Source organism: Rhodofomes roseus (genome assembly GCF_022264815.1).
Source record: "Rhodofomes roseus strain CIRM-BRFM 1785 chromosome Unknown C8Q71scaffold_16, whole genome shotgun sequence".
Classification (NCBI taxonomy): Eukaryota; Fungi; Basidiomycota; class Agaricomycetes; order Polyporales; family Fomitopsidaceae; genus Rhodofomes; species Rhodofomes roseus.
The window spans coordinates 535,979-560,073 of record NW_025952972.1 but is presented as its reverse complement, the minus strand read 5'-3'; the positions used below and the strand labels follow the sequence as shown (position 1 = coordinate 560,073).

At 54.2% G+C, this 24,095-nt stretch overlaps 8 protein-coding genes across 8 annotated transcripts; 7 read left to right on the top strand and 1 right to left on the bottom strand.

Annotated features, from left to right (window-relative positions):
* Positions 1 to 50: 50 nt before the first annotated feature.
* On the top strand, positions 51 to 1,565 carry C8Q71DRAFT_771349 (nucleotide-diphospho-sugar transferase). The gene is made up of 2 exons (XM_047924349.1): positions 51 to 369; positions 480 to 1,565. Exons 1-2 carry the CDS (start codon positions 188 to 190, stop codon positions 1,408 to 1,410), a joined length of 1,113 nt encoding a protein of 370 aa, XP_047776792.1. The 5' UTR covers positions 51 to 187; the 3' UTR covers positions 1,411 to 1,565.
* Positions 1,566 to 2,038: 473 nt separating this feature from the next.
* On the top strand, positions 2,039 to 4,645 carry C8Q71DRAFT_162192 (uncharacterized protein). Its single transcript, XM_047916691.1, has 21 exons — positions 2,039 to 2,311; positions 2,372 to 2,390; positions 2,443 to 2,521; positions 2,577 to 2,590; positions 2,646 to 2,768; positions 2,820 to 2,829; positions 2,884 to 2,901; positions 2,953 to 2,978; positions 3,030 to 3,055; positions 3,110 to 3,141; positions 3,195 to 3,219; positions 3,281 to 3,292; positions 3,345 to 3,366; positions 3,429 to 3,489; positions 3,546 to 3,655; positions 3,714 to 3,764; positions 3,817 to 3,844; positions 3,893 to 3,953; positions 4,007 to 4,170; positions 4,228 to 4,507; positions 4,570 to 4,645. Exons 1-20 carry the CDS (start codon positions 2,251 to 2,253, stop codon positions 4,363 to 4,365), a joined length of 1,080 nt encoding a protein of 359 aa, XP_047776791.1. The 5' UTR covers positions 2,039 to 2,250; the 3' UTR covers positions 4,366 to 4,507; positions 4,570 to 4,645.
* Positions 4,646 to 5,281: 636 nt separating this feature from the next.
* Positions 5,282 to 7,609, top strand: C8Q71DRAFT_162716 (uncharacterized protein). The gene is made up of 19 exons (XM_047916694.1): positions 5,282 to 5,428; positions 5,487 to 5,505; positions 5,561 to 5,639; positions 5,695 to 5,708; positions 5,773 to 5,895; positions 5,956 to 5,965; positions 6,020 to 6,037; positions 6,099 to 6,124; positions 6,180 to 6,205; positions 6,264 to 6,295; positions 6,343 to 6,367; positions 6,429 to 6,440; positions 6,493 to 6,514; positions 6,568 to 6,625; positions 6,680 to 6,789; positions 6,839 to 6,898; positions 6,952 to 6,979; positions 7,027 to 7,087; positions 7,140 to 7,609. The coding sequence occupies exons 1-19, from the start codon at positions 5,371 to 5,373 to the stop codon at positions 7,304 to 7,306; spliced, it is 948 nt and encodes a 315-aa protein (XP_047776790.1). The 5' UTR covers positions 5,282 to 5,370; the 3' UTR covers positions 7,307 to 7,609.
* Positions 7,610 to 7,625: 16 nt separating this feature from the next.
* Positions 7,626 to 13,252, top strand: C8Q71DRAFT_771312 (uncharacterized protein). The gene is made up of 29 exons (XM_047924348.1): positions 7,626 to 7,996; positions 8,045 to 8,404; positions 8,515 to 8,536; positions 8,593 to 9,032; positions 9,091 to 9,213; positions 9,269 to 9,447; positions 9,500 to 9,647; positions 9,703 to 9,847; positions 9,906 to 9,926; positions 9,983 to 10,021; positions 10,081 to 10,117; positions 10,168 to 10,268; positions 10,327 to 10,556; positions 10,621 to 10,719; positions 10,788 to 10,797; positions 10,859 to 10,869; positions 10,922 to 11,120; positions 11,173 to 11,239; positions 11,296 to 11,354; positions 11,404 to 11,425; positions 11,483 to 11,678; positions 11,738 to 11,994; positions 12,052 to 12,146; positions 12,201 to 12,304; positions 12,361 to 12,481; positions 12,541 to 12,572; positions 12,639 to 12,843; positions 12,901 to 13,007; positions 13,078 to 13,252. Exons 2-27 carry the CDS (start codon positions 8,091 to 8,093, stop codon positions 12,772 to 12,774), a joined length of 3,207 nt encoding a protein of 1,068 aa, XP_047776789.1. The 5' UTR covers positions 7,626 to 7,996; positions 8,045 to 8,090; the 3' UTR covers positions 12,775 to 12,843; positions 12,901 to 13,007; positions 13,078 to 13,252.
* Positions 13,253 to 13,908: 656 nt separating this feature from the next.
* Positions 13,909 to 15,822, top strand: C8Q71DRAFT_771305 (FSH1-domain-containing protein). Its single transcript, XM_047924347.1, has 10 exons — positions 13,909 to 13,963; positions 14,037 to 14,087; positions 14,154 to 14,187; positions 14,238 to 14,280; positions 14,347 to 14,576; positions 14,635 to 14,651; positions 14,707 to 14,743; positions 14,800 to 14,861; positions 14,947 to 15,131; positions 15,207 to 15,822. Exons 2-10 carry the CDS (start codon positions 14,056 to 14,058, stop codon positions 15,356 to 15,358), a joined length of 792 nt encoding a protein of 263 aa, XP_047776788.1. The 5' UTR covers positions 13,909 to 13,963; positions 14,037 to 14,055; the 3' UTR covers positions 15,359 to 15,822.
* A 199-nt stretch (positions 15,823 to 16,021) lies between these two features.
* On the top strand, positions 16,022 to 20,060 carry C8Q71DRAFT_771296 (ARM repeat-containing protein). The gene is made up of 9 exons (XM_047924346.1): positions 16,022 to 16,217; positions 16,279 to 16,608; positions 17,123 to 18,020; positions 18,073 to 18,146; positions 18,195 to 18,305; positions 18,362 to 18,673; positions 18,736 to 19,210; positions 19,262 to 19,536; positions 19,590 to 20,060. Exons 1-9 carry the CDS (start codon positions 16,113 to 16,115, stop codon positions 19,767 to 19,769), a joined length of 2,760 nt encoding a protein of 919 aa, XP_047776787.1. The 5' UTR covers positions 16,022 to 16,112; the 3' UTR covers positions 19,770 to 20,060.
* Positions 20,061 to 21,589: 1,529 nt separating this feature from the next.
* Positions 21,590 to 22,039, top strand: C8Q71DRAFT_711662 (uncharacterized protein; the record flags this gene model as incomplete). Its single annotated transcript, XM_047920821.1, has 1 exon — positions 21,590 to 22,039. One exon carries the CDS (start codon positions 21,590 to 21,592, stop codon positions 22,037 to 22,039), a length of 450 nt encoding a protein of 149 aa, XP_047776786.1.
* Positions 22,040 to 22,682: 643 nt separating this feature from the next.
* On the bottom strand, positions 22,683 to 23,682 carry C8Q71DRAFT_797933 (uncharacterized protein; the record flags this gene model as incomplete). The annotated part of the gene is made up of 4 exons (XM_047925779.1): positions 22,683 to 22,757; positions 22,811 to 22,936; positions 22,993 to 23,282; positions 23,340 to 23,682. The coding sequence occupies 4 exons, from the start codon at positions 23,680 to 23,682 to the stop codon at positions 22,683 to 22,685; spliced, it is 834 nt and encodes a 277-aa protein (XP_047776785.1).
* Positions 23,683 to 24,095: the final 413 nt, after the last annotated feature.

The following is a 24,095-nucleotide window of genomic DNA, read 5'->3' as shown; positions in this document are numbered from 1 at the left end:
AGAACAGCCATCAGTACGACTGTTATGACTGTAAAGTTATGACAGGCCGTGCAGTAGCCGAGCGGGTACGCCGCCGCGCCCCATCACCGCGTACGCCCAGCTCATGCTCCGGTGCTGCGCACTGGCAGACTCCCAGCTTTTCTCGACCTTCATGACCCTCTGCTAGACTGGCCTTGACGCGTCCTTCATGTCCTACTTCTCGCGCTACAGGGACTACACCCCGCTCTGGTCCGACACGTCCAAACCGACCCCGCGCCGATATGTCTTCATAGCGCTCGCCCTCCTCGCAGCCTCCGCGGCGCTCAACATCGTATTGTACAACAAGCTGTCACACAGGTGGCAGGTGCCATTAGATAATTATCAAGAGATGTGAGTGGGCTTCGTTCTGCGTTGTGTTTGGTGAAGAAGAATCGTGGAGGACGTGGGAGAGGAAGTGCCGGTGCAAATTACATACTCACAGCTGACCCTCCTTCGTCCAGAAATGTACAACCTATCGTAGATCCAAAACTCGCCGACTCTATGAGTCATCCTAATCCACAAGAGAACGCCATCGTCACGAGCCTCTACACCGACTCCTACGCGACCGCGATCGCTACGCTCGGCCACTCCTTGAACAGAGTGAACACCACCGCGAGCCGACTACTATTCTACCTGCCCGAGAAGATCTCTCCGCGTGCGCTATGCATAGCGACGTCGACGGGCTTCGTGCCACATCCGATATCGCGCATCCCACCACCGCGCGGCGGGAAGGGCGTCTTCTGGAAGTTCATGGACCAGTACTCCAAGCTGAACATCTGGACGCTCTCGGACTCGGGCATCAAGGCCGCCGTCTACTTGGACGCGGACACGCTCGTGCTCCGCAACTTCGACGAGCTCTTCAGCCTCCCGTACAACTTTGCCGCGGTGCCGGACGTCTACGTCGACGGGCAGGGCTGGTCGCTCAGCTTCAACGCGGGCGTGCTCTACCTCCGTCCATCGCGCGCGGTGTTCGAGGACATGCTCTCGAAGATCGCGACGGCGTCGTACAACATGCACGAGGCGGAGCAGTCCTTCCTCAATCACTACTACGGCGCCGAGGCTCTGCGGCTGCCGTACGCGTACAACGCGAACCTCGCGATCAAGAGCCGGAAGCCGGAAGTGTGGGCGGACGTGAAGCGCGAGGCACGGATCGTGCACTATACGCTCGTGAAGCCGTTCCTGGAAGAGGAGGACAACTCGGGCAAGAAGGTCGTCGAGATGCGGCGGATGGAGTCGAACGTGCAGAGCAAGATGGGCCAGTATGGCGGGCTGTTCCAGGAGGAGATGCAGGACTGGGTGGAGGTGTGGCGGGACACTCGACGGACGTTTGCGGACGCGCTTCTCGAGTGTGGTAGTCATAGTGCAACGCCGCCGAGCCCTGACTCGTCATGATTGCGCCGTATCTGCTGTGTCAGTCTCGTTCGTTTGTCTTAGCATATGCTTACTTTGTTGACATGATTTTGCAATGTGTTGTTTTCTCCAGGGCTTGATGTATATGTAGTAGGGCAACTAACTTATCATGTTCTGCACTCAGACTTCGCTTCATCGCTTAGATCATCGCGATCGGTGCGTCAGACTCGACTTTCCGATGGACGCGGACCAAGGAAGAGATATCCTATTGGGACGTCTGACCCCCTATTTGAAGCCCTTGTGTCGGACTCCCTCGAGTGCCATCGCCGGCGCGTAGGTGAGTCGCCGAATATCACTGCTCGTGTCGTGACTGCACCGCAACCAGGAATGCGAGTACTGATTTGTGGTAACAGGGAGGTGCCACGAGGTACCGTCAAAATGATATGGCAATTGGACATTCAGAGTGGCTGAAGACGCTGTGCAGGATCAGAACGTTTGTGATGAATTCTTGCGAATGTGCCGGCGGGAACAAACTCTGTAGCTTCTGACCAGGCGCCGACGTGGCCATGGACGGTTGGACCTGCCAGCTTATGGTTCGTTCGACGTCCTCGTAAACTGCGCAGAGGACCCCGAATGTCTCCGGCAGCGACGTATGTGCAATGTATACCTGACATGATACAGTTCCACAGATATGCAGGTCAATGGTGCACAGCCGAAACTGATGCGCACTGTCAATGACGGCCGCCCGTCGATGAATGATTATTATATGGACGGGCGTACAGTCGCACATATTGGCGATAGCTCTTGCCTAGGGCTCCGTTCATCATCTCTAGGTCCCTTCGTCTATTGATATCACGAAGGACATACCATACTACTCCTCTGATGACCACATCATCCCCATCCGTGGAGCTTACATATCAGGTCCTCACGCCATATTTCATTGGTGAGAATGCGCGTTTGAAGTTCGCCGTTTAAACTTGCTTATCTTCGCTGTTTCCTGCAGGCGGCGTATGCGTTGCATTGTGAGTGCATGACCACGTACAGCAACGAGGTGACGCTGATCGAGCCATACAGTCTTTATGGAGTGACGACGGGGCAAATGATCTTCTACTGGAACCGCGGTGGGAGGGATGGGAAGGTCTTCAGATTCCTTGTACGTCGCGATATTACAGCGTTCTCAAGGATGGCGCAGGCTGAGTGGCGTCAAGGTCTTCATGCTCTGGTAAGGCATATAATTATTGCTTGACTAGCCGATGAGTCTGACGCGCGAATGTCAGGCTACTGGATGGCGCACACTATGTGCTGGTACCATGTTCGTTCTACGTCCTTTTGGTCGAAAACTTGCACGATAGTAGCGCGTGGATAAACGAGGAGTCATCGAGTTACTTTTTCAATACCTGGTACGTACGGTACACGATCTGGCACGTTGACCTTTTTTCATGCTGCCGCAGGAGCTATCAGGTGTGTCCGTTGCTGATCGTCAAGTATGCGCATTGACAGTTGTATTTGGGAAAGGGTATATTTGTTGTCACTGTATGTATCCTTCCATTGACTACGCAGCGATGAGCTCATCAAGTCACGCAGGGTCTCACTGATATCGGAGTCAAGAGGTGGGTGTGATCTGGTTGGACTTATCTGTGACGCTCACTGAGACGAGGAAGCATATTCACATATCGCATATGGAAACGTATAAGCCTCTATTTCTGTGGGCCGTAGTACATTGCTGATTAGACAGGCGTAGTGAGCAACAGTGCAATGATCGGCGGGGCCTTGGTATGGGAATGTATATTCGTGTGCTTACATGCATGTGTTGACTTCTGTTGCAGGTGGTGTTTAACCTCACGGTACTCGGTGCGACGTGAAAAATCTGTACTCAGTTAGTGCTTCTGCTGAACTATGCATTTCGCCATAGTCTTGTCAATCGGTACTCTTTCATCATATATTTTACGGATTATTATGCTTACACGTCTTGACAGTCTCTGCTTTCACCTATGACTGGTTCGTCGTCGCTCTCATAATTGCGTCTTCACAATCCGCTCAATTCAACAACGCATCTCCAGCATCGGTGCGCATGCACTGCCCAGCTGTTTCAGCAACGTCCCTGCGCATGGCCACATCAACGTTCGTGTTCGACCTCTTGTATCAAATTTTCATTAGGTCATATTGACCTGTTATAGACCTCAATAGGTACTGCCATAGCTATGCTTGCCTGTATGGCTGCTTCCGACATCGCCACATTCGTCTTGCTCTGTGTCTTTTTGTGGAGACGCCGGACCGGGTTCGCTCGGTATGTGTTACAACGACTTATGCAACAACGGCTCATGCGCGGCAATAAGTAACGACAGGACGATACGCCTGCTGATACTCTACAGCATAGAGGTCGGCATGCTTACAAGGTCAGTTTGTCGTCTTCCACGGACCCGACAGTATCTCACACACGGTCTGCAGCGTGGCATCCGCGGCCAGCCTGACAACGGTAGGCATTCAGACGTTTTCTAAGGTGTTACCTGCTGAGCAGGTCTAGTTCCTTGTGGTGGGCTACAGTAGCGCGCTCTTCATCGCGATCTTCTGGGTCGTCCCCAAACGTGAGGCATGCACGGTCGATGGCGGATCGCGATTCGCTGACATTTTCGTCCAGTCAGTATTAACTCGCTGCTTGCATTGCTGAACGCGAGGCATCACATCAGACACGAGGCAGGACTGGTCGTAGAACCCTCTGCATTACGCGACACCGGCGTGGCGGTCAACGATACCCTGCGCTTCGAGGTGACGAGGAGTCGAATCTGGACGCGGACTCGCCAGGCGAGCGTTCAGTGATTGTTCTGGACAAGGATAAAACACTGACCGACATTGTTTCAGACACCCCAGCTTATTATCACAGTCGAAACAGAAGTCGAGCTGGACCGAGAGAGCGACGTCGACGCATTTCACAGCAGTGACGATGGTGTCGGGATAGCATCCGCCACTATCGCAGAGAAGAACAGCGTAACTCATTAAAGAAAAGAATTCGGAATATACGAAGAGCTTGCAGAAATGCGAGGCAGAACTCGCGTGAATTTGTTTCTTGTGCGGGGATATGCTTCGATTGGACATGCTGGACATCAGAATCATATCTCTACACTACTAGTGTGTGGTTACGGTGCGCAATCGTGTTGGGTTTGATGCACTATCTGTGGTTCATATGTATATGCTGGACTATAGCCTCAGGCTAGCTTACGCCATTCATATGAATTCCGAAGAAATATGTTGCAGCGCTCGCCTTACTCAGGCATACGTATCGGTCTGTCAAAGTGAATTGACCAAGGATCAGCTCAAACTGTCGTTCCGGTTCGATGTAGTGTGTCATCCACTGTGCCAGGGACAGTCCGAAGTGGCCGCAAACTAACTATAACCTGGCTTGGAGACAGCTTCAAGGTTCAATATCACTGCATGTGTCGTGCACACGACACAACAAGCAACGCAAGTACTGGATCGTCGTATTACCGCCAGGCGGATCACACGCCGAAGTGCCGTTGGCAGAAAGATATGGCAGTTGGATGGCGCAAGGGACCACAGGCGGCTGTGCACGACAATGTCGACCTCATGGGCCCGGGAAACCTGTGAGCGATTCTTGCCGTTCGGGCACAAGACGGTCTGCAGCTTCTGACCGAGCGCATTGTAGACCAAGAATCTGCCAGCTGCTGGCGGCGCCGCCCTCATCAAGGGCGCCCAGGACTCCAAGTGGCAGTCGAGCATAAGCACGATGAGTCTGTTTGGCATGCGCATGCGATACGGGTTGACAGGTGTCCGGATCCACTGGCACAGTCTGTGGTCCGTGGTCCATACGTACATATATCCACAAGTAGGATGGCCCTGCGCTGTTGGCCAGACTAGAACACAGTCGCCACTCGCCGCAGCGTGTCTCCCCCCTTCACTCGGCAGCTGTTGTACCTGGAGGCCCTTTGCGTGGCTGATTGATGTTAAGCTTGAGCCTGAGGACGCGCATACTACAAGGCTTTTCAGATGTCGGTACCAGCCTCCGTAAAAATAACGAGTAGGGCCCTCATCTCGTACTTCGCCGGTGAGTTTGTCCACGAACGGTCTTACTACCCATTTAATGCCCTTCATCTTGTGTGCAGGTGGCGTATGCGTTGCGTTGTGGGTGCACGTCTTCGTGTAGCGACGAAACTACGCTCATTTCGGAGACATGTAGTCTGTACGGCATAACGACCGGGCAGATGGCCTTCTACTGGAGCCGCAGCAGGAAGGACACGACGGTCTCGAGAATTCTAGTACGTGGTGTCACCGCATACCTTTCTCAAACGATCGATACTAATCAGCATCGAGGTTCTGTTGCTCTGGTGAGACGCACAGAGTCCTAGTCGCGTTCGGCGAGAATGACGGCTGCTGATACACGACGGTCAGGCTGCTAGATGGTGTACACTACGTGCTCGTGCCGTGTTCCTTCTACGCCCTGTTGGTCCAGAGCTTACATGGTGGGGAGGCACTAACAGGCGCGAACGCTTTGACTGCCGCCCTCGATACGTGGTACGTGCCTGTGTCCGGATTTTGGCGACATCTCCTGAACTTGAACCTGAACTTCCGCAGGAGCTTCCAGGTGTGTGGTATCCGAGGTCTTGGTGTTTGTGCGCTTAGAACCGTGCCTCGCCAGGGCGTGTTTGTCGTAACTGTACGTTCCACTCAGGAGGACAATACAACGCTGTGACGACTCATATACTGTACTTACCCAGGGTCTGACCGATCTTGGAGTCAAGAGGTAAGGCGTATACCTGATCGTTCAGAATACGGCCGCTCATGTCGAGCTTTGGAAGCGTCTTCGCGTACCGCATATGGAAATGTAGTCCTCTACTATCTATCTCGAACGATGATGTTTTGGCTTATAACGGTCACTGTAGTAAGCAGCAACCGGCTGGTTGGAGCGATCTTGGTGAGTCATCGTAGTACTTGACTTATTCTCCTTGCTCATTGTTGTAGATGTTGTTCAGTTTGACAGTTTTCGGTGAGCAACACCCCCAGCTTCCAAGGAGGCGACTCTGCTGATTATCGTTCATTATATGCAGTGTTGTCATGCAGTACGCTCTTACATGTCTCTGAGATGAGTAAATTCTCAGTCCACTTCCACAGTCTCTGCATTTATCGGAAATTGGTATGTCGCCGAGTGTATACCTCCAGAACATACTGACCTGAACTCTGTGACAGCCTTGGCGCGAGCACCCTAAGCTGTTTCTCCGGTGTACCTACACGGGGCAACATCAATGTTCGTATCTTACGCTCCACCTTCTGCTTGCGCCGGAATGAAACACCACTACAGACTTCCGCAGGAACCGCCATAGCCATGCTCGCCTGCGTGGCTATCTCCGACATCGCCACTTCCGTTTTGCTCTGCGTCTTTCTGTGGAGACGTCGGACGGGGTTTGCTGGGTATGTTTGCTTGTATCGTTTGACCTTCCGTGACTGACACAGGTCGCAGTTTTGACAGGGCGATGCGCCTGCTCATGCTTTATAGCATAGAGGTTGGAATGTTAACAAGGTCAGGACAGCTGCTCTTCTATAACGTCGGTGGGGCCTCACCTGCGTTCGCAGCTTGGCATCCGTGGGGAGCCTGACAACGGTATGTGTCGGAACACCCTCATTGGATATTCTGCTCACTGCTTGTAGTTCATCGTAGTGGGCTACAACGACGCAGTGTTCATCTCGACGTTCTGGGTCGTCCCTAAGCGTATGCCGTTTTAGCATTATGATCCTTCGTGACGCGTTGACCCTTCTCCCAGTCAGCATTAACTCGCTCCTCGCGTTGCTCAATGCGAGACATTATATAAGAGAGGAGGCAGGATTGTTCACGTATCCGTCTTTGGTACACGACTCCCATGCAGGAGTCAGTGACGATACCCTGCAATTTCGTATGACGGGGAACCGAGTCTGGACCCGGAGCCGCTAGGCACGTATATTGACCATCTATCTATTCCGAGACTGCCAGTGACTAAGTACATCGCAGTCGCCTCAGCTTCTTGTCACAGTTGAGACCGAGGTCGAGCTAGACAGGTGCGTCTACGTTGATGCGGTGTATAGCGGTAATATTCTTGAACTCATACCCCTCAAACTCGCAGAGCGAGAGGGCGCATGATCATCTCCGGGGGAGAGGAGTGGAGAACGTCACCGTGTCAAGAGCAGACAACGACCCGCAGTGTGTTATTATTCAAGTGAAAGTTTGCAGCAATATCAATCGCCTGTCAGATTTTCAGCGTATCATACCACCATGTTGCGGTCGGGACGGGTAGAAGTTCATGACCAGTGACGACGGTGTGGCGATTGGCAAACGCGGTCACATGATCGTGTCGCCCAAGCGCGAATCGGCGATCGCTCGCGCCCCCGATCACATCTCTAGATCTCGGCGAACTGGTCACGACAACCATCTCCTTCAGCTCACGGTCAACTTTGTCTGTGTTGTACTCCCCATCTTGAACAAGCTCATGGCATTGCATGCTGCGACTTTGACTTGATTTGTAGACGAACGCTGTGTAGCGTCTTGACTGGCCTGGGGTGCCAGTATAATGATGGAAATGTTTCGACTCCGAGTCCGGCGCAGTAGCGATCGAGCGTGTCGCTGAACTCTAGGCGTGTCACTGTGGTGCGTCATCCAGTGACTGACACACGAACCTCATTAATAGCGTAGTAGTCGGACGCAATGCCCGCCTTCCTTCCACCATCCCCTCCTACTCACCATGCCCGACTGGTCCAAAGAACTTCCCCAGCCTCCCTGGTCCAAATCGCACGAAGTCAAACTTCAATCGACGCATATCTATGAGGGCATGTGCAAGGGCGACAAGGGAACGGATACGGTGACCGGTCATGTCCCCCTTCACTTAGTAGAACGGCATGGAGAGGTCGGCAGACGTGCGGGCACGTATGGCGTACACATCGAAGAGGACGAGCAATACGTCGAGCTCGTGGGCGAGGCTGATGGGGATTGGAGGGAGGCTCTGACCGAAGGCAGAAAGGTCATCAGCGTGCGCGACGTAAAGAAAGCGTCGAAGAAGTGAGTTCCAGAGCCCGAGCATATTTGTGTACTCTGCACGGTGCGAACACTCCGTTTGCTTCGTATCTTTTGGCTATATGCGCGTATGTGAGCTCATTTCTACCGTCCAGCTTCAAGGTTATGCATCCCCGGGTGCGGACGTCGGCGACTTCGCGGGTCATGTTATTGATTGACTCTTCTTTCGACAGGCTCACGCTTTTGCTCGCTACGTCCTGCCTGTCGCCGAATCCGTGATCAAGGAGCAAGAATGGCCGGGCAAGAAGAAACCGGAGGAGAAACCGCCTTCGCCTTCCGGGTCCGCGTCCTCTATCTCCTCCGGCACCACGCCCTCCGACTCAGGCTCGGGTTCATCCTCTGACCAGAGCTCAGGCACGGAAGACAAGAGCGAAAAGAGTGCGGCCAAAGGACATGCGGGCAAGTCAGAAAGCAAGGAGAAAGACGAAGCGGATGACAAGCTACATGGGCCCAAGCTGACGGACGAGCAGCAGAAGTTTCTCGAGAAGCTTATCGAGGAGATGCGCACGCTCGACTCGTTAAAGAACAACCCTGGCGAGCCGAAGGGGGAATTGAAGCTGCTTGATGGCGACGCCCTCGACCAGCTGGAGAGCCGGCTGAGCATTGACGATCAGTACGTCCGCATCTCCTTACCTGGAGCGGCCCACATACCGACGCACCACGACCGATAGAATGACCCCGGACTCGTGGATCCCTCGCTCCGTGGAGCTGATCCGTCTCACAGGAAAGCATCCCATGAATGCTGAGGTCCATCCATTGCGGCTGTTCGAAGCGGGGATGATCACGCCCACGAAGTACCATCCGTCATGTCGATGACATACCTGCGAAACACTCACATGCCATGGTTAGGTTGCACTATGTCCGCAGTCATGGCGCCGTCCCACAGCTCAGCTGGGAGACGCACAAGCTCAAGGTCTACGCCGATCCACCCCAGCTGATCTCGAAGGCGAAGCATTGGACGATGGACGAGCTTGCTGATGGCGACTTCAGAGTGATTGAGATACCGGTGACATTCGGTTGTGACGGGAGTAAGTTCGTCATGCCGTTTGCATTGAATCGCCAACTGAAGGCGGCGCGTAGATCGTCGCAAGGAATTGAACATGATAAAGCGGACAACCGGATTCAACTTCACTTCTGCGGGCGTGTCGACTTGTTTGTGGCGAGGTGTTCTAATGCGCGACGTGCTCTTGGCCAGTGGCCTACAAGACCAGCCGGAGGATGAGCGATGGTTTGCCTTCCCGTCCTATCATGACCCTGTGACTTACGTAGGTGGGATGTCTTAGGTACCTGAACTTCGAGGGCGTAGACGAACCATCGGAAGGCCCGTATGCGACGTCGATCCCGCTGCTGCATGCGATGAACCCTGCGAACGATGTCATGTTGGTGTTCGGGCAGAATGGGAGGGTGTTGCACCCGGATCATGGCTATGTATGTATATCCTCTCGTTCAGTGGTAGTCCATGATCCGGACACTCACTTCGGCGTAGCCGCTGCGGACCATTATACCAGTAAGTGGGCTTGGCCGTTGGCTTTACGTGCGCATATACTCAGTTTGGGGTATCAGGGCTTCGTCGGCGGTCGGCAGGTGAAGTGGCTCAAGAAGGTCGGTATGACTCACGATGCATCGGTAGACGTGATGTCTCACATATGTCGATAATGTAGCTCTGGGTGACCAAAGAGCCGAATAGATCGTACTACCGTGAGCTTTACCCTGTTTCATCTTATGGGTCTGACACGAAACTGTCGCAGACATATGGGACAACCGCGTCGTGCCGAGTTTCATTGGCTCAAAGGAACACCCGCTCGCCACGGCCTTCTTCCATCACGAGGATACTGCGTGCTACGACCAAGTACGTATACAGATCTACTACCCGCAGACGTCCCCAGGCTGAAGCAGCTTGTTACGAGTGTTTGCAATCGGCGATCTGCAAGCCCGCACATGACGAACGAATCCAGCTATCCGACAAGAACGCACTTGAAGGGACGTACACAGTCGAAGGCTATGCATTCAGCAACGGCGACCGCATCGAGCGGGTCGAGCTCAGCCTCGACGGCGGGAAGACGTGGAGGTGGTGCTTCAAGCACTTCCTGAAGGAGCCGCTCAGGCATGGTGTGAAGTTTTGGGCATGGATATTCTGGTGCGTCTCCGGTCGGTTCTGATGGGTGATCTGAGAGGAGAGGCTGATGAATACGATGGGACAGGTCGTGTGAGGTGAAGCTGCAGGAAATGGTCAACGCGCAGGAGATCATCGTGCGTGCTTGCGATAGTAGGAAGAATTACCAGCCTTCGGAGATTTCGTGGTAAGTATGGTTGCTCGCTGGAGACATCGACGTTTACGGGTTCTTCGTTGACGTATGATGGTTTGTAGGAACTTGATGGTGCGTGCTCATTGTCGTTCCCATGTGCCTGCATCAGGCCTTAGGAATAGGATCAATGTAGGGCATGATGAAGTGAGTCCCGACGCAACGGACAGCAACGTCTTCGTTTATAGGCCTTCCCCAGCAACTCGTGGTATCGCGTTCGCCCGACGATCGAAGCAGATACCCAGAATAGTCTCCCCACCGTTCGGTTCCTGCACCCAGTCGCCCCCGGTAATGGCGACGGCGGGTGGATGAAGCCCGCCGAGGAGATGAAGAGCGATGACAAGGACAAGCCAGAGAAGACGTTCTCGCTCGAGGAGATCGCGAAGCATAATAATAAGGCTGGTCAGCTTGAGTGCGGGCCATGGTTGGTAACTGATGGACTGTGATTAGGACGATGCATGGATCATCTTGGACAATAAAGTGTATGATGTGACCTCTGTGCTGTCGTGGCACCCTGGTGAGTCTTGGAATCGGTGGATGAAGCTTCACGGTCGCCATGCTGATCGAAGACAGGTGGCGCCAACGCGATCTTGGCTTACGCCGGGAAGGCTACCGTGGACGTTACGAACGAGGTGAGCATAAAGGTCATTGCATCACAACCACTTGCTGACGTCCTTCCAGTACAAAGGCATTCACGATTCATGTACGATACATGCTATCGCCGCATTCACCTGTGCCTTCTGACAGAGATCTTGCGCAGATGCAAACAGCAAGAAGGATGAATGTTTGATTGGCGCGCTTTCGGAGGAAGGTATCAAGGCAATGGAGGAAGATGCGAAGCGGGCGGCGAAGGAATTGGCCAAGGTCAAGGAAGAGCGCAAGGGACTCGCCCTCCAGCCTGACGTCTTCACTCGCGCCAAACTGGTCAAGCGCAAGGAAGTCTCCTCAGATACGCGGTACGTAGATCGCTCCATGTCCACGCAGTGGAGCTGACAGCTGATATGCCATAATGAAGGCTGTACATATTTGAGTTGCCGCGCAAAGAGGACGGGAGCCCCGGTGTGCTCGGATTGCCTGTTGGCCAACACGTCCAGATCGCAGTGCACTTCCAGGACCAGGCAGTGATGCGTAGCTATACCCCGGTTCATCCCGTTCTCCCACATGAGGAAGACGGGACGATTCATTTGCTGGTGAAGACTTACATGCCGTCGGAGGGTGGCCCGTTCCCTCCCGGTGGTACCGTGTCTAACTATCTGGACTGCATGGATGATGGTGGGTGCATTGGATTGTTCTGTACGTTGGAAACTGATTTCGAAACTCCCCTTGTAGGCGAGGAAATTGACATACGAGGACCGTCTGGTGGGATTAAGTATTTAGGACGCGGCAAGTTTGAGATCGACGGCGAGGAGCGTCACTTTGACAAGGTAAGTGTCCCTTCGCGGTCATCCGAACGCACATCATGTTCAGAACCACTACAGGTCAATCTCGTCACGGGAGGAAGTGGCCTGACGCCCCACTGGCAGCTCATCCATGCGATCATGTCCGATGACTCTGACAATACCCTCGTCTCGCTGATCGACAGGTATCACCAATCTTCTTTACAGACCTGCTGAGCGAGTGTACTGACTGAAAGCCCAGTAACAGGACGTACGACGATATTCTGATGCGGGACGAACTCCAGAAGTACGCCGACGAGAAACCGGACAAGTTCAAACTCTGGCACGTCTTGTCTAGTCCTCCGAAGGATAGGGAGTGGAAGGTCAGCTGTGTGCCCGCTCTATTTGTCTTCTGGTGTCATCACTCAAGACCGTTGTGTAGTATTCTGAAGGTAGACTGGACCAGAAGATGATGTACGTCTCACAACTTACAGGTTCACTGATATACAGTAACTCATGACTGAACCTTTCTGATTTCAGGGAGCAACACTTCTACCCCGCTGAGGATGGCGTAGTTACGCTCCTTTGTGGACCGCCAGCGATGATTGAGAAGGCGGCACTTCCGGGGCTGCAGGAGATGGGCTTTGAGGACGGAAAGACTGTCTTTGGGTACTGAGTCCAACTTAAGGTCCGTGCCAGTGGTCCGTGGATACGGTCGAGGTTGTGGTCCCGCCAATATGAACTGGTCTGTCTTGTGTTTTAACACATTGCGATGCAGTCTGAAGTAACGGATCATTGGAAGATATCGTGTATTGGACCGCGACGAGTCCGACAAGAATGGATATGCAGTGACAGTTTATGTAAATCCTCCTCTTTTCTTCGAGCCACCTCCGAGCCTTTTACTTCCGCGTACGTATGCATCGCATATCTAAGGAGCATCGTCTCCCTCGATACCAACGTACTAAGTTCACTGGCATAGTACAGTACTGTATGCTGGCAAGTCTCGATCGACCGTATCTCTCCAGCGATCTCGTGCCAAATGACTCGGATCTCCGCCTCCGATCGCGTCATCCAATCCGAGGACATATCGAAAATGGAAAGTACGCCCCTACGGGTCCGGACCGCACTACGGACCGTACGCGCACGTGACCATCCTGTCACACACACAACACGCGTATATCCCGCCCTTCTTGCAGCATTTCTCACTGCTGCACGCATCGCAAATGAAGAGGATTTGCGAGCAGATACCACCACTAGTATTTGGGCGGCGGTAGGTGGAACGGTGACTCAGTGAGATGGTAAGTAAGTATGCATAAAGGGCAGGCCCGCCACATGCTTACGTAACTGTACCGTATACACTCGCGCTACCCTAAGTATACCACCGTACTCGATTCTCAGTGTTCACTCCTGGTTGTATTTCCCTGTTATTGCAATTACTACTGCGATGGACGAGGCCGCTTGAGGGCACAACGGACAGACAAGTCAAAATTGAACTGTGACTGTCCGCTTTGGGACATGTCATGGCAGCTGTCACGTGTGTGACGCGGGCGCTCTGCGCGCAACAGCCTGTGACGGCATGCACACAGTGTTGTACTGGACCCATACAGTCTCCTACGGTGATTGGATGATTTTCAGCCACTCTTTAGGAAGTTCATGGTGTCTATACATCAGAATACAGTGCACAAGTGTCGAGCTTTGCCACAAAACAGCGGGCAAAAGTGCACTTGCCATATTAGGCAGGCGCGGACTACGGTCGGCGGCTATTTCCGTAGGGGCGTAGTTTCCAATTTACCGATCTTCTGTCCAATCCCGTGCTCCGAGTTCCGCGACAGCACTCTGTCCCGTACCTCGTCCATCTCTTCAAGGTACGGAGTCTTTATGGAAATCGTTCTCCTTCAACTGATAGAACTTCGGACGGCTTATTTGCTTCTGGTGCAGCATAGACAAATAGACAGATATGGCGACACGCAAAGTTCTCATGTTGCACGGGTAAGATACGGAGATCCGTGAATATTGCTACTTATTGAACATACTATCGCTCGTGCATACATCCAGGTATGCTCAAAGCGGTACCATCTTCAGGAAACGGGTGATTACCACTGTCATATGGCTCGTTGCTCCAATTAATCTCTTTGGTAGATGGGAGCATTCCGTAAGGCCTGTGGAAAAGAGCTTGACTTGGGTATGTCCCTGCGTCCGTTTGACAGTTCTGCTACCACGTCCACCTGATCGCTCTGTGTCGGAGCAGTCTTCGTGGACGCCCCTCACGTATTGACGCCCGTCGATATGGCCGTCCTCACGTCCCAATCCCCTGAATCGTCCCTCGATAACCTAGGTGCTGCAGAGGCGACCACTGAGACAGACCCCGCGCTCGCCCCGCGTGGCTGGTGGCGAGTGAACGAGGAGCGGACGCAGACGAATGGGCTTGAAGAGTCCCTTGCCGTGCTGCGCGACTTACTGGCGAAGGACCGCTATGATGTATGAGGGTTCCTCGAATCGGTCGGCGGTTATGTGTGACGTGACTTTGTCGTTCTAGGGAGTATTTGGGTTTAGGTTCGAACTATCTTCTGGGGTATGACTGCATGCGATGACAACATTTGTCTACCAGTCAGGGTGCCGCCATGGCAGCTCTTCTTGCGGCCTTGGTACGTACATCTGCCGAATCCGCAGAAGGCGAATTACTCATAGGCGGTTCCGGCAGCTCGAGAAGCCAGCGGTCCACCCGCCGTTTTTGGTCAACGGGGAACCACCCCATCCCCCCTTGTGAGTGTTAGAGACGTGTTTGCCTTGTGTCTTGGTACTCGTACCGTGCTCCGCTGTGTTCGATATTAACGAACTTGTCCCACAGGCAGTTCTGCGTCGCCGTAGCAGGGTTCCAACCGAATAGCCCGCTCTGCGATGCCATCCTGTTGCCATCATATTCCACACGAACCCTGCACATCCTCGGGAAGACGGACGTCATCGTCGTGGAGGAGCGATCCAAGACGCTGCTGGACATCTCGAGTAACAAACGTGTCGAATACCACGACGGGGGTGTGTGCCTGCATCATCGCACGTGTGGATGACGGTGTTCTGACGATCCGGTGGCCATGCGCTTTACGTTCGCAGGTCATTTCGTCCCCTCCAAGGCGCCATGGCGAAACTTCATGCGCAGCTACCTTCGAGATCCTGCTGGAGACTTGCTTTCCCCGGGCCCTGCAGCACCGTCACAGGATGCCTCAGGGGCCTCGACCCCAACAACGTCCGGTAGCGCTTCATGACCGAAGAGAAGCCTTCCGAAACAGAAGGCGGAGCACAGGCTATTGGCCCGGGGCAGATCGTGCGGGAACTCAGCAGGCCGGCATTCGATCCTTACATGGCCCGTGCGTAGCTTATCGCGATAGAACGCGCAGATGTGTCCTCCTCTTTGTGGTCACACAGTTGCAGGACTGTCTCGCAGTGTCCACGCCATGCATTGATCAGTTTCATGTCCGCCTCTGAGAAGGCCAGCCAACTGTTACAGCCACTCGACGAGAGTGGCATGTCCTGCTTGGGAAGACGCGCATGCAGCAACCATCGGAACGTCATGCTTCTCAATTCTTTCTGGCCTTCCTCGAAGATGAAGGCTGGGAACGCGAAGTCTCGACATCCGCGCGCCGCTCAGACTATCCCATGCGAATCCTAGTTATCTAATTCTCGGTTGTAAATCAACGTTGAATTGCTATGCCTGCGTGTTTGGGCGTCATGAACACGGTCGTAAACGTCATTGAATTGCACAAATGCAGCTCTCGAGTGGGAGTCTATCAAAGTTCTCAGGTGCAGCTGTCGAGGCTTCGGATCCGGGGTAAAACGCGCGGCGTTAATGTACCTTAGTTATTTAGCCTGATATAGAAGGCTAAGGTATATTATAGCGGAACTATCTGGGGTTATAGATCTTAGCATCAGCCACGCGGTTTGTCCTCAACCGAACCCTTCTTGCTTTTACGCGTCCACCATCGTCCATCATAGCGTGAGCTACGCGTCTCTTCCGCAGACATGACTTCCTGGGCCCCTACGCCGGCAGGATTGCAAGAAATCCTCCAAACGATCCACGACTCCACCGATACACAGAACGCCGCAATCCAGAGGGATATTACTCATGTCAGTTCATTTCGTGCCGCACATCGCGTTCGAACGGCCATTAATGAAGGAGCTTCACTAGAAACTCAACAATTTCACGCGTGCGCCAGACTACATCGCCTACCTGGGCTACATCCTGGCGGCTATGCCCCAGGAGGAAGACCGAATTCGAACCATCGCTGGATATCTGCTAAAGAACAATGCGCGACTCATCTTGCGCTCCTCGCCCGACGTTATCGAATACGTGAAGAAGGCGGTACTACGCGCCTTCGACGACACCTCAATCATGGTGCGGAATGTGGCGGGCCAGGCGGTTGTCGCGTTCTTGGGCGCGCTCGAGCCCAGGAACTGGCCGGAGTGCCTGGCGCATCTTGTCGCTGCGCTGGATGATTCAGACTTTGACAAACAAGAAGTGAGTGTCGTGTTGATCGTTCCGTGGCGTCTTCAATGGGGAGGGGGCCTTCATTGATTCCGGACACGTTTGGGCATGTCGGAGTGGTTAGGGCTGATGTTTGTGTGGACATGGCATGTCGTTGGTTGCCCGTGCGCTGAGGAGCACCTGGACATGGATAGCCCAGGTGCTCTTTCGAACGGTGTCAGTGCGATGACGACCCTCCTAGAGGGCCAACCGACAAAATTGCTATTTTCCTCAGACAACCAGGTTAAATCCTGCCAGTCTCCACGCATATAATCAGGGGACCCCCTCATTGTGAGGACCCTAAGCCGCCGTATTCCGCTCGGCGAACCCGCACATCACTCATCTGATGTTTGGCTGGAACATGTGTAAGCCGGACCCGGCTGCGCTGCCTGTCAAGGGTCGCCCTCAGCTCTTAGGCCCCCGCCGCTGTCCGCAGGATTGCAGTGTCCGTCTGCTTGTCTCCGTCATTCGAGCCCATAACATGAATCTGATGTGACTTCCTCATCAGGCTGCCTTCAACGTTCTCGAGAAGGCCTGCGAAGACTACCCCCGCAAGCTCGATGTCGAGATCAACGGTACATGGCCGCTCGAGTACATGATACCCAAATTCTTGATGCTCTCGGAGCATCCGCGCGCGAAGATGCGCTCACATGCCATCGCCTGTCTCTCGTACTTCGTCCCCATCAACTGCCAGGCGCTCTTCGCGCATATTGACACGTTCATCGCGTGCCTGTTCAAGCGCGCGTCGGACGAGGACCCGTCCGTTCGGCGGCACGTTTGCCAGGCGCTCGTACTCCTCCTGGCGTCGCGCCCGGAGAAGCTAATGCCGGAGATGAACAACGTGGCCGAGTATATGCTGTATTCGACGAAGGACAAGAACGAGAACGTCGCGCTGGAGGCGTGCGAGTTTTGGCTCACGTTTGCCGAGGACCCCGACCTCGCACCGTACCTGCACCCGCTGCTGGGCAAGGTCGCTCCGGTGCTACTGGACTGCATGGTCTATGGCGAGGACGACTTGCTGTGGCTCGATGCGGATACTGAGGATGCAGCCGTACCAGACAAAGAAACGGATATCAAGCCCAGGCACTACAGCGGCAAGTCCCACGGCTTCGAACACGAGGGCAATGGCGATGACACTGCCAAGCCACGCATGGGCGCGTACGGAGAGGAGCTCGAAGACGAGGATGACGAAGGCTTCGATGATCTCGACGACGATGAATTCGCGGAGGAGATGTCGACCGAATGGAATCTGCGCAAATGCGCAGCCGCCGCTCTTGATGTCCTCGCCGTGAGATTCGGCGCGGATCTACTCAACGTGCTCCTCGAGTCCTTGAAGCTCAAACTCTGGAACGAGGACTGGCTCCATAGAGAAAGCGGCATCTTGGCGTTGGGTGCAATGGCTGAGGGTGAGCCCGCTTCAGTTGATATTATTTTGAATATATGCTCACCGTTCTATAGGGTGTATCGACGCGATTGAGCCCCACTTGCCTACGCTTGTTCCATACCTGATTAATATGCTCAATGATCCAAAGGTACATCGACATCGCAACAATTTGAATTGCATGCTGATCAGTCGACAGCCACTCGTCCGTTCAATTGCTTGCTGGACCCTGGGACGGTATGCAAGTTGGTGTACCCAGCCTATCTCAGACGAGCACCGTAACCAGTTCTTCGTTCCCACGCTCGAGGGTGTAAGTGTTCCTTTCATCGCGTCATTTGCAAAAACCTCTGACGTTTGGCTTGTCAGCTTCTCCGTATGGTGCTTGACAACAACAAGCGAGTTCAGGAAGCTGGCTGTAGCGCGTTCGCGACCTTCGAGGAAGATGCGGGCCCCGAGCTCGCCCCTTATCTTGAGCCCGTCCTGCGCAACCTCGTGGTTGCGTTTGAAAAGTACCAGCATAAGAACATGCTCATCTTGTACGATGCAGTTGGCACATTAGCCGATGCGGTCGGACCTGCCCTCGCGAACCCGACTTATGTCGAGATTCTCATGCCACCTTTGATCAAGCGGTGGGGCCGATTGAAAGACGATGATGAAGATCTCATTCCCCTCCTTGAGGTCGGTGCCTACCTGCCACTTTGTTTCGAGCGTGATCAGCTGACCCTTGGTGGACCTTCCAGTGCTTGGCCTCCGTGACTATCGGCATGGGCACCGCCTTTGCCCCGTACGCCCCGCCCGTATTCGAGCGGTGCACAAAGATCGTCCATAGTGCGCTCTTGGCGTACCAGGTGTACCAGCAAAACCCGGAGATGGACGAGCCCGACAAGGCGTTCCTCGTCGTCGCGCTGGATTTGCTGTCGGGATTGACCCAGGGCCTGGGCATGACACTCGAGACGGTCATCCTCCACTCGCAGCCGAACTTGGTGACGCTGCTGACGGTCTGTCTGAAGCACCCTCAAGCACCGGTACGGCAGTCGGCGTATGCGCTCGTCGGGGATATGGCGATGCACTGCTTCCAGGTGCTCAAGCCCCACACGCAGGCCATCATGCACGAGCTCATCGAGCAGCTCGACCCCGAGCCGAAGGTCGAGTTTGTGAGTGCCTGCAACAATGCAGCTTGGTCTGTTGGCGAGATCGCGTTGCGCTACGGTCGCGGTACGTACCTCAATGGCTGTCGTAATGTCCTTTGTCTGACACCCCGTGTAGATGATCCGGAGTTCCGCCAATACGTACAACCCTTGATCTCGCGATTGGTCCCTATCCTCCTCCATCCAAAGGCGCCGCGCAGCCTCCATGAGAACGCTGCTGTCTCAATCGGCCGTATCGGTCTGATGCATCCCGGTATTGTCGCCCCTGTCCTTCCTGAATTCGCGCAGATGTGGTGCCAGGCCCTTTACGAGATCCGTGATAACGAGGAGAAGGACTCTGCATTCCGTGGTCTGTGCACACTTGTGCAGCACAACCCTGCTGGTATCGCGAAGGTACGTCACGAATGTCATAACATCCGGTGGATCTGACTCACTGTGTTCTGCAGAGCCTTCTCTGGTTTTGCAACGCGATTGTACGCTGGAACCACCCCTCTGCCGAGCTGAACAACATGTTCCAGCAGCTCCTCAATGGGTTCAAGCAGCATGATCCTCAGGGCTGGACAGCCCAGATCGCGACATTCCCGCCAGCAATCCAGGAGCGGTTGGCTCAACGTTATGGCGTCTGATCGCATCGCCGCTTGCATACGTTGGCTGGGGTTTCTGTCTTGAACATGTCGCACCCTGTACGCATAGTCCTCGTCCTGTCCTGTCCCTTTTGTCGCGCGCTGTCTCGTATCCCGTATCCCCGTGTCTCTTGCATTGAATCTTTACGTAGTGTAGTCATTCGCAGTTCGCCCCGCATTTGGTTTGTTCAGGTAACACATCGTAGGTACACATCCGTAGGTAGCATTAGTAGGTAGCATTCGTAGCAATAGCATTCAGTAGATAGCATCGTAGGTAGCATTAGTAGGTAGCATAGTAGGTAGCAGTACATGTGTTCATTGTCCCCGCGCTATACAACTGTCATGGTCGACTTGCTGTTCATTACTGTATTTCTAGACAGATTCCCTAACACGAAGCGTACGCCCATCAGACTCTTGAGTGATTACGCTTTGTTACCGATGGTGATGTCGTGGGTCGTGGGTCGTGGCTTGAGGGTACGTTGACTGCTGCTTTCGTGCTGTGTACGCTTCTGATACTTAGACAACCTCTGGAAGTCAATGTGCGCATGGCGAACACAACTGTTTCGGCAACTTGAAGCTGCGGCGCTGGCTGTGGGTCAGCATGGCACCAGTTCCTCGTCAGTCTGTCGCTAAAGACTCGCTATATACTAACACTTATGCTCCAGTACGCTATGTCAGACTTGAAACCTGACCACTGGCAGCACTCGCGCTCGTTTCGTCGCGCTCGGGTTGCCCTCGCGGAGCTTCCGGTCGCGGAGACAGTGGTGAGCGCTGTTTTGTGTCAGACGTACATTGCGAACCGCATGTAGTATGCCCGGAACGCTCGTCGCTTTTGGCACTAGGTACAGTAATCGCACAGGCTGCCACTGAGTTTCGTGGCTCGAGCTCAACTGCTTGCGGCTCGGCCGTCAGTGTTACCGTCGCCAGTCAATGTGGAGCGAAACCGCAACCGCAATAATCACTGGTGCGTACTCAATGACTAGCGTCCTAAGTTATTCGAGCGCTGAGTATGTGATATGTCGTAAACCTAGTTGTCAGACCTGTCATAAGGTCCGGACGCGGGATCCCATTTGATAGGCACTCTTGAAGTATTCGGTGCTTCACGCATATGCTGAACTCACTCCTTTGCAGCTTCGTGGGCAGCTTACTGTGCAGTGGGCGATGACCCATGAATCCAACATGCGCAGGGACGGAGTGGAAGAGGAAGGTACAGGACGCACGAGCTCAGGATGTACCTAGGTCTACATAGGGCTCCGCCCTCAGTGACCCTAAAGGGACAAAACAAACAAACAAACAAACCCATGAATCGCTGGAAGATGACCGGATACACACCCAAGCACGCACACACCCAACCCCTCCAACTTCCTGTTGGCTTTACCAGGGCAGCCTTCACTTGGCGCGACAATCATGTTACTACTCTGCAGGTAGTGTATGCGCTGCATTTTCAGTTTGATTCAAGGAGCCGTACCCGTATCATCTTGTGGACCGTCACTAATGGAGGCGATGCAGTTTGGATGCAGTCTCTATGGGATAACGACCAAGTTGATTCCTCTTCGGTGACCCTCGGTTGTAAGCTCTCCTTGGTCGTGAAGGGCGTCGCAGCCTAGCCCCCTCCCTGCTCGATACCTACGCCGAAGAGCGCATGCCGGTCAACGCCGAGATTCTCAAGTAATCTACCAAGCTGTTCAACGCCTCCCCACACGTCAAGAGCGAGAAGACATGGTATCGGGGCGGCGAGCTTCAACGGTTGGGTGTCACTACCGCTGGATGCTCTATCGTGGTCGACTAGCGCACGCTGAAAGAGGAGGCACTCGTTGACCCATATGGTGTGTCGCAGTCTCTCAGGAACATCCGTAAAGGCGGACGAGCGTGCTCCTGAAGCACCTGGCCTTGTCGAGCTGTACGCCGCAGGAGATGCTGCGAAGACGACGTTGCTCATACCATTCAGACCATCGTATCACACTGTTCTGATCTTCAGCGGGACTGACAAGCCAGGACGGATTGCAGCGCTACCCTTCGAAGCTCATTCTCATGGTCGTCATCTACAACCATGGCGTGGCTTCACTCCCGGTCCTCGATGGCGCGGACGTGACCGTCGTCGATCGCCAACAGCACGCACACGAGGGCATCGGGTTGGAACGAACGAATTCATGGTCGTCATCGCTTGGCCGGATAGTTTCCTTGGCGGCATAACATACGGCCTGGAAGGAGCGAAGACGCGAAGGTACCTCGCCGGAGTCTTCGGCGCGCTTGTAGATGCTTCCGCAAAGTAGGCACTGACTAGACGTTTGACAATGACATCGCAGCCGTATTGCTATGAACTTTACAGATGCTGCTACCTACGTGACAAAGCGCCTCAAAAAATCGTACCTAAATATCCCCAGTATGTGATCCTGATACATGCATATGCGAAAGAGTCTAGATGATATGGTATGCGCGTCAGGGGATGCCTGACCTCTATTAAGCGATGCGGGAGTGACGGGCGTATTCCAAAGCGGAGAAGTCCCTAGCACACAGAGTAAGACCGAGAAGACAAAACGTATCGTGACACTCATGAAAGCGCAATCATATACAGCGTGAACACGGAGTTCCATGCAAACGACCGACCCCCGTCGTCAGGGCCGATGCTATCACGGCCTACTTCTCGTAGGACTCGGTCATGACGGACTGGCGACGTGACGCCCAGTTGGAGTCCGTGATAGGGAGGCTGTCCTTGCTGGGCGTCGCCGACGGTGTCGACACGTCGTGCACATTGATCTGCACGGCTGCTTTCTCCTCGAAGAAGGAGGCTGTCTCGCCGTGCTCGTTACCCGGGCGCCGCCAGAAGGAAAGGCGAGGGTAGAAGCGGTACTGTGCAAACGTCATGATGGGACTAGCATAGCATGAGTACACGACGAGCGTGGGGTTAAAGTGGGCTTACATGACGCCGAGGGACACAGCCAAGATGATGATGGTTGATGTCGGCGGCTTCCAGCCCATATACACGATATCCTGTGACCAGTGTTAGAGCCGCTATAACCAGTGAATGACAGCACATTACGCACGTAGTAATGGCGTGGGTTGCGGTCGAATGCATACCGCAGGCCGAAGCTCATTCCCGATTGCTTGTTCACAATTAGATCGACGCCCAAGGCGAGGAAGAACGTCCCCACGGACGGGGCGGCAATTGCCTTGTCATTGACGTCTTAGAATCAATCGTTCATCAAGTTTGTTCAATACCACGTACCACTGCAAGCCGCTCCCATTGCGGGATCAAAATCACGTTGACGAGGGCGAATGACGTGCCAATCAACCAGGCGGCCCAGATCTCCTTTACCGCCAGATCTGTGCCAAACAAGCAGATCCGCACACCCCAAGAGAACCCACTCGCGATAGTGATGAGGATGATGCCCGCAAGACGACCATAAGCGTATGCCCCGAAGAGGAACCCGGGCACAAACAAGAGTATAGGGATCAGCGTGACGACGAGCTCCGAGATGTTCTTCGCCGACTCGGTGTTGACGAACGCGGTCCACACTGCACATGACTCATGAACACATCTATACGTCAAATATCCCTGTGATAGACACGTACTGCAGACCGTGATGGTCAACCCGATACCAATGCCCGTCGTCATGCGCGGCAGTCTCACCCCACCAAAGGCAAGGGGAACACCGAGCAGGAAGCAATAGACGATCCATAGCACGGCGGGGGTATCAAAGCCGGATCCTCCACCGTCTGTCGCAGATCCTTGTGCGATGGTCACATTGCCCTTGTAGACAGTGACTGTCCCGTTGCTCGAGACGTTGACTTGCAGGTCTGCGCGGGGTGAAAGGACATGCAAATCCGGCAGGATAGCTGGGAGGCCATGCACGGGGCTAGCAGCGGACAGGAAGAGCCATGCCAGGGCGGCAAGGAGGCGGGCTGCAGCGGCCATTGCAGACACAGATCCCAGGGGTGGTGGAGGACCAGAGAGTCACTCTGGGGAAGGGTCACTCATGCCACCGCCTTCATAAAGGCCCGCCATGCTTCGGAACTGAGCTCGGGATAGCCGGTCTCCGATAACGTGGAACGTGCGACTGGGCACGGTGATGGCTTCAGATGTGCGCGCGGCGAAGAACCATCGCGGACGAGATAGACTGAGAAAGGTGAAGATTGAGCAAGCGTATCGCGCCGAAGGTACACACGTTGCATCCCCCGTCGCGCCATCGCCGCCGCTAGCGACGCGCACCGGCTGTGATCATGTGACCACGTAATGTGCATTGTCTTTTCTGACATGCGGCTCGCCGGCGGCTGCAGAACATAAATAGTGTCCTCAGTATGCGTTCGGTGAGTACGGCACGTTCTACG

Excerpts from the sequence above, each read along its gene's own strand:
- C8Q71DRAFT_771349 (XM_047924349.1), top strand. The coding sequence starts at position 188 with ATGTCCTACTTCTCGCGCTACAGGGACTACACCCCGCTCTGGTCCGAC. Across the intron at positions 370-479 it reads TTAGATAATTATCAAGAGAT|AAATGTACAACCTATCGTAG; the intron begins GTGAGTGGGCTT and ends TCCTTCGTCCAG.
- C8Q71DRAFT_162192 (XM_047916691.1), top strand. The coding sequence starts at position 2,251 with ATGACCACATCATCCCCATCCGTGGAGCTTACATATCAGGTCCTCACG. Across the intron at positions 3,056-3,109 it reads CACATATCGCATATGGAAAC|TGAGCAACAGTGCAATGATC; the intron begins GTATAAGCCTCT and ends AGACAGGCGTAG. Across the intron at positions 3,765-3,816 it reads GAGGTCGGCATGCTTACAAG|CGTGGCATCCGCGGCCAGCC; the intron begins GTCAGTTTGTCG and ends CACGGTCTGCAG.
- C8Q71DRAFT_162716 (XM_047916694.1), top strand. The coding sequence starts at position 5,371 with ATGTCGGTACCAGCCTCCGTAAAAATAACGAGTAGGGCCCTCATCTCG. Across the intron at positions 6,125-6,179 it reads ACCGATCTTGGAGTCAAGAG|CGTCTTCGCGTACCGCATAT; the intron begins GTAAGGCGTATA and ends GAGCTTTGGAAG. Across the intron at positions 7,088-7,139 it reads GTTCTGGGTCGTCCCTAAGC|TCAGCATTAACTCGCTCCTC; the intron begins GTATGCCGTTTT and ends CCCTTCTCCCAG.
- C8Q71DRAFT_771312 (XM_047924348.1), top strand. The coding sequence starts at position 8,091 with ATGCCCGACTGGTCCAAAGAACTTCCCCAGCCTCCCTGGTCCAAATCG. Across the intron at positions 10,269-10,326 it reads ATACTGCGTGCTACGACCAA|TGTTTGCAATCGGCGATCTG; the intron begins GTACGTATACAG and ends GCTTGTTACGAG. Across the intron at positions 11,240-11,295 it reads TGTGCTGTCGTGGCACCCTG|GTGGCGCCAACGCGATCTTG; the intron begins GTGAGTCTTGGA and ends GATCGAAGACAG.
- C8Q71DRAFT_771305 (XM_047924347.1), top strand. The coding sequence starts at position 14,056 with ATGGCGACACGCAAAGTTCTCATGTTGCACGG. Across the intron at positions 14,088-14,153 it reads AAAGTTCTCATGTTGCACGG|GTATGCTCAAAGCGGTACCA; the intron begins GTAAGATACGGA and ends GCATACATCCAG. Across the intron at positions 14,744-14,799 it reads CAGCTCTTCTTGCGGCCTTG|CTCGAGAAGCCAGCGGTCCA; the intron begins GTACGTACATCT and ends CGGTTCCGGCAG.
- C8Q71DRAFT_771296 (XM_047924346.1), top strand. The coding sequence starts at position 16,113 with ATGACTTCCTGGGCCCCTACGCCGGCAGGATTGCAAGAAATCCTCCAA. Across the intron at positions 16,218-16,278 it reads TCCAGAGGGATATTACTCAT|AAACTCAACAATTTCACGCG; the intron begins GTCAGTTCATTT and ends GAGCTTCACTAG. Across the intron at positions 18,674-18,735 it reads ATCTCATTCCCCTCCTTGAG|TGCTTGGCCTCCGTGACTAT; the intron begins GTCGGTGCCTAC and ends TGGACCTTCCAG.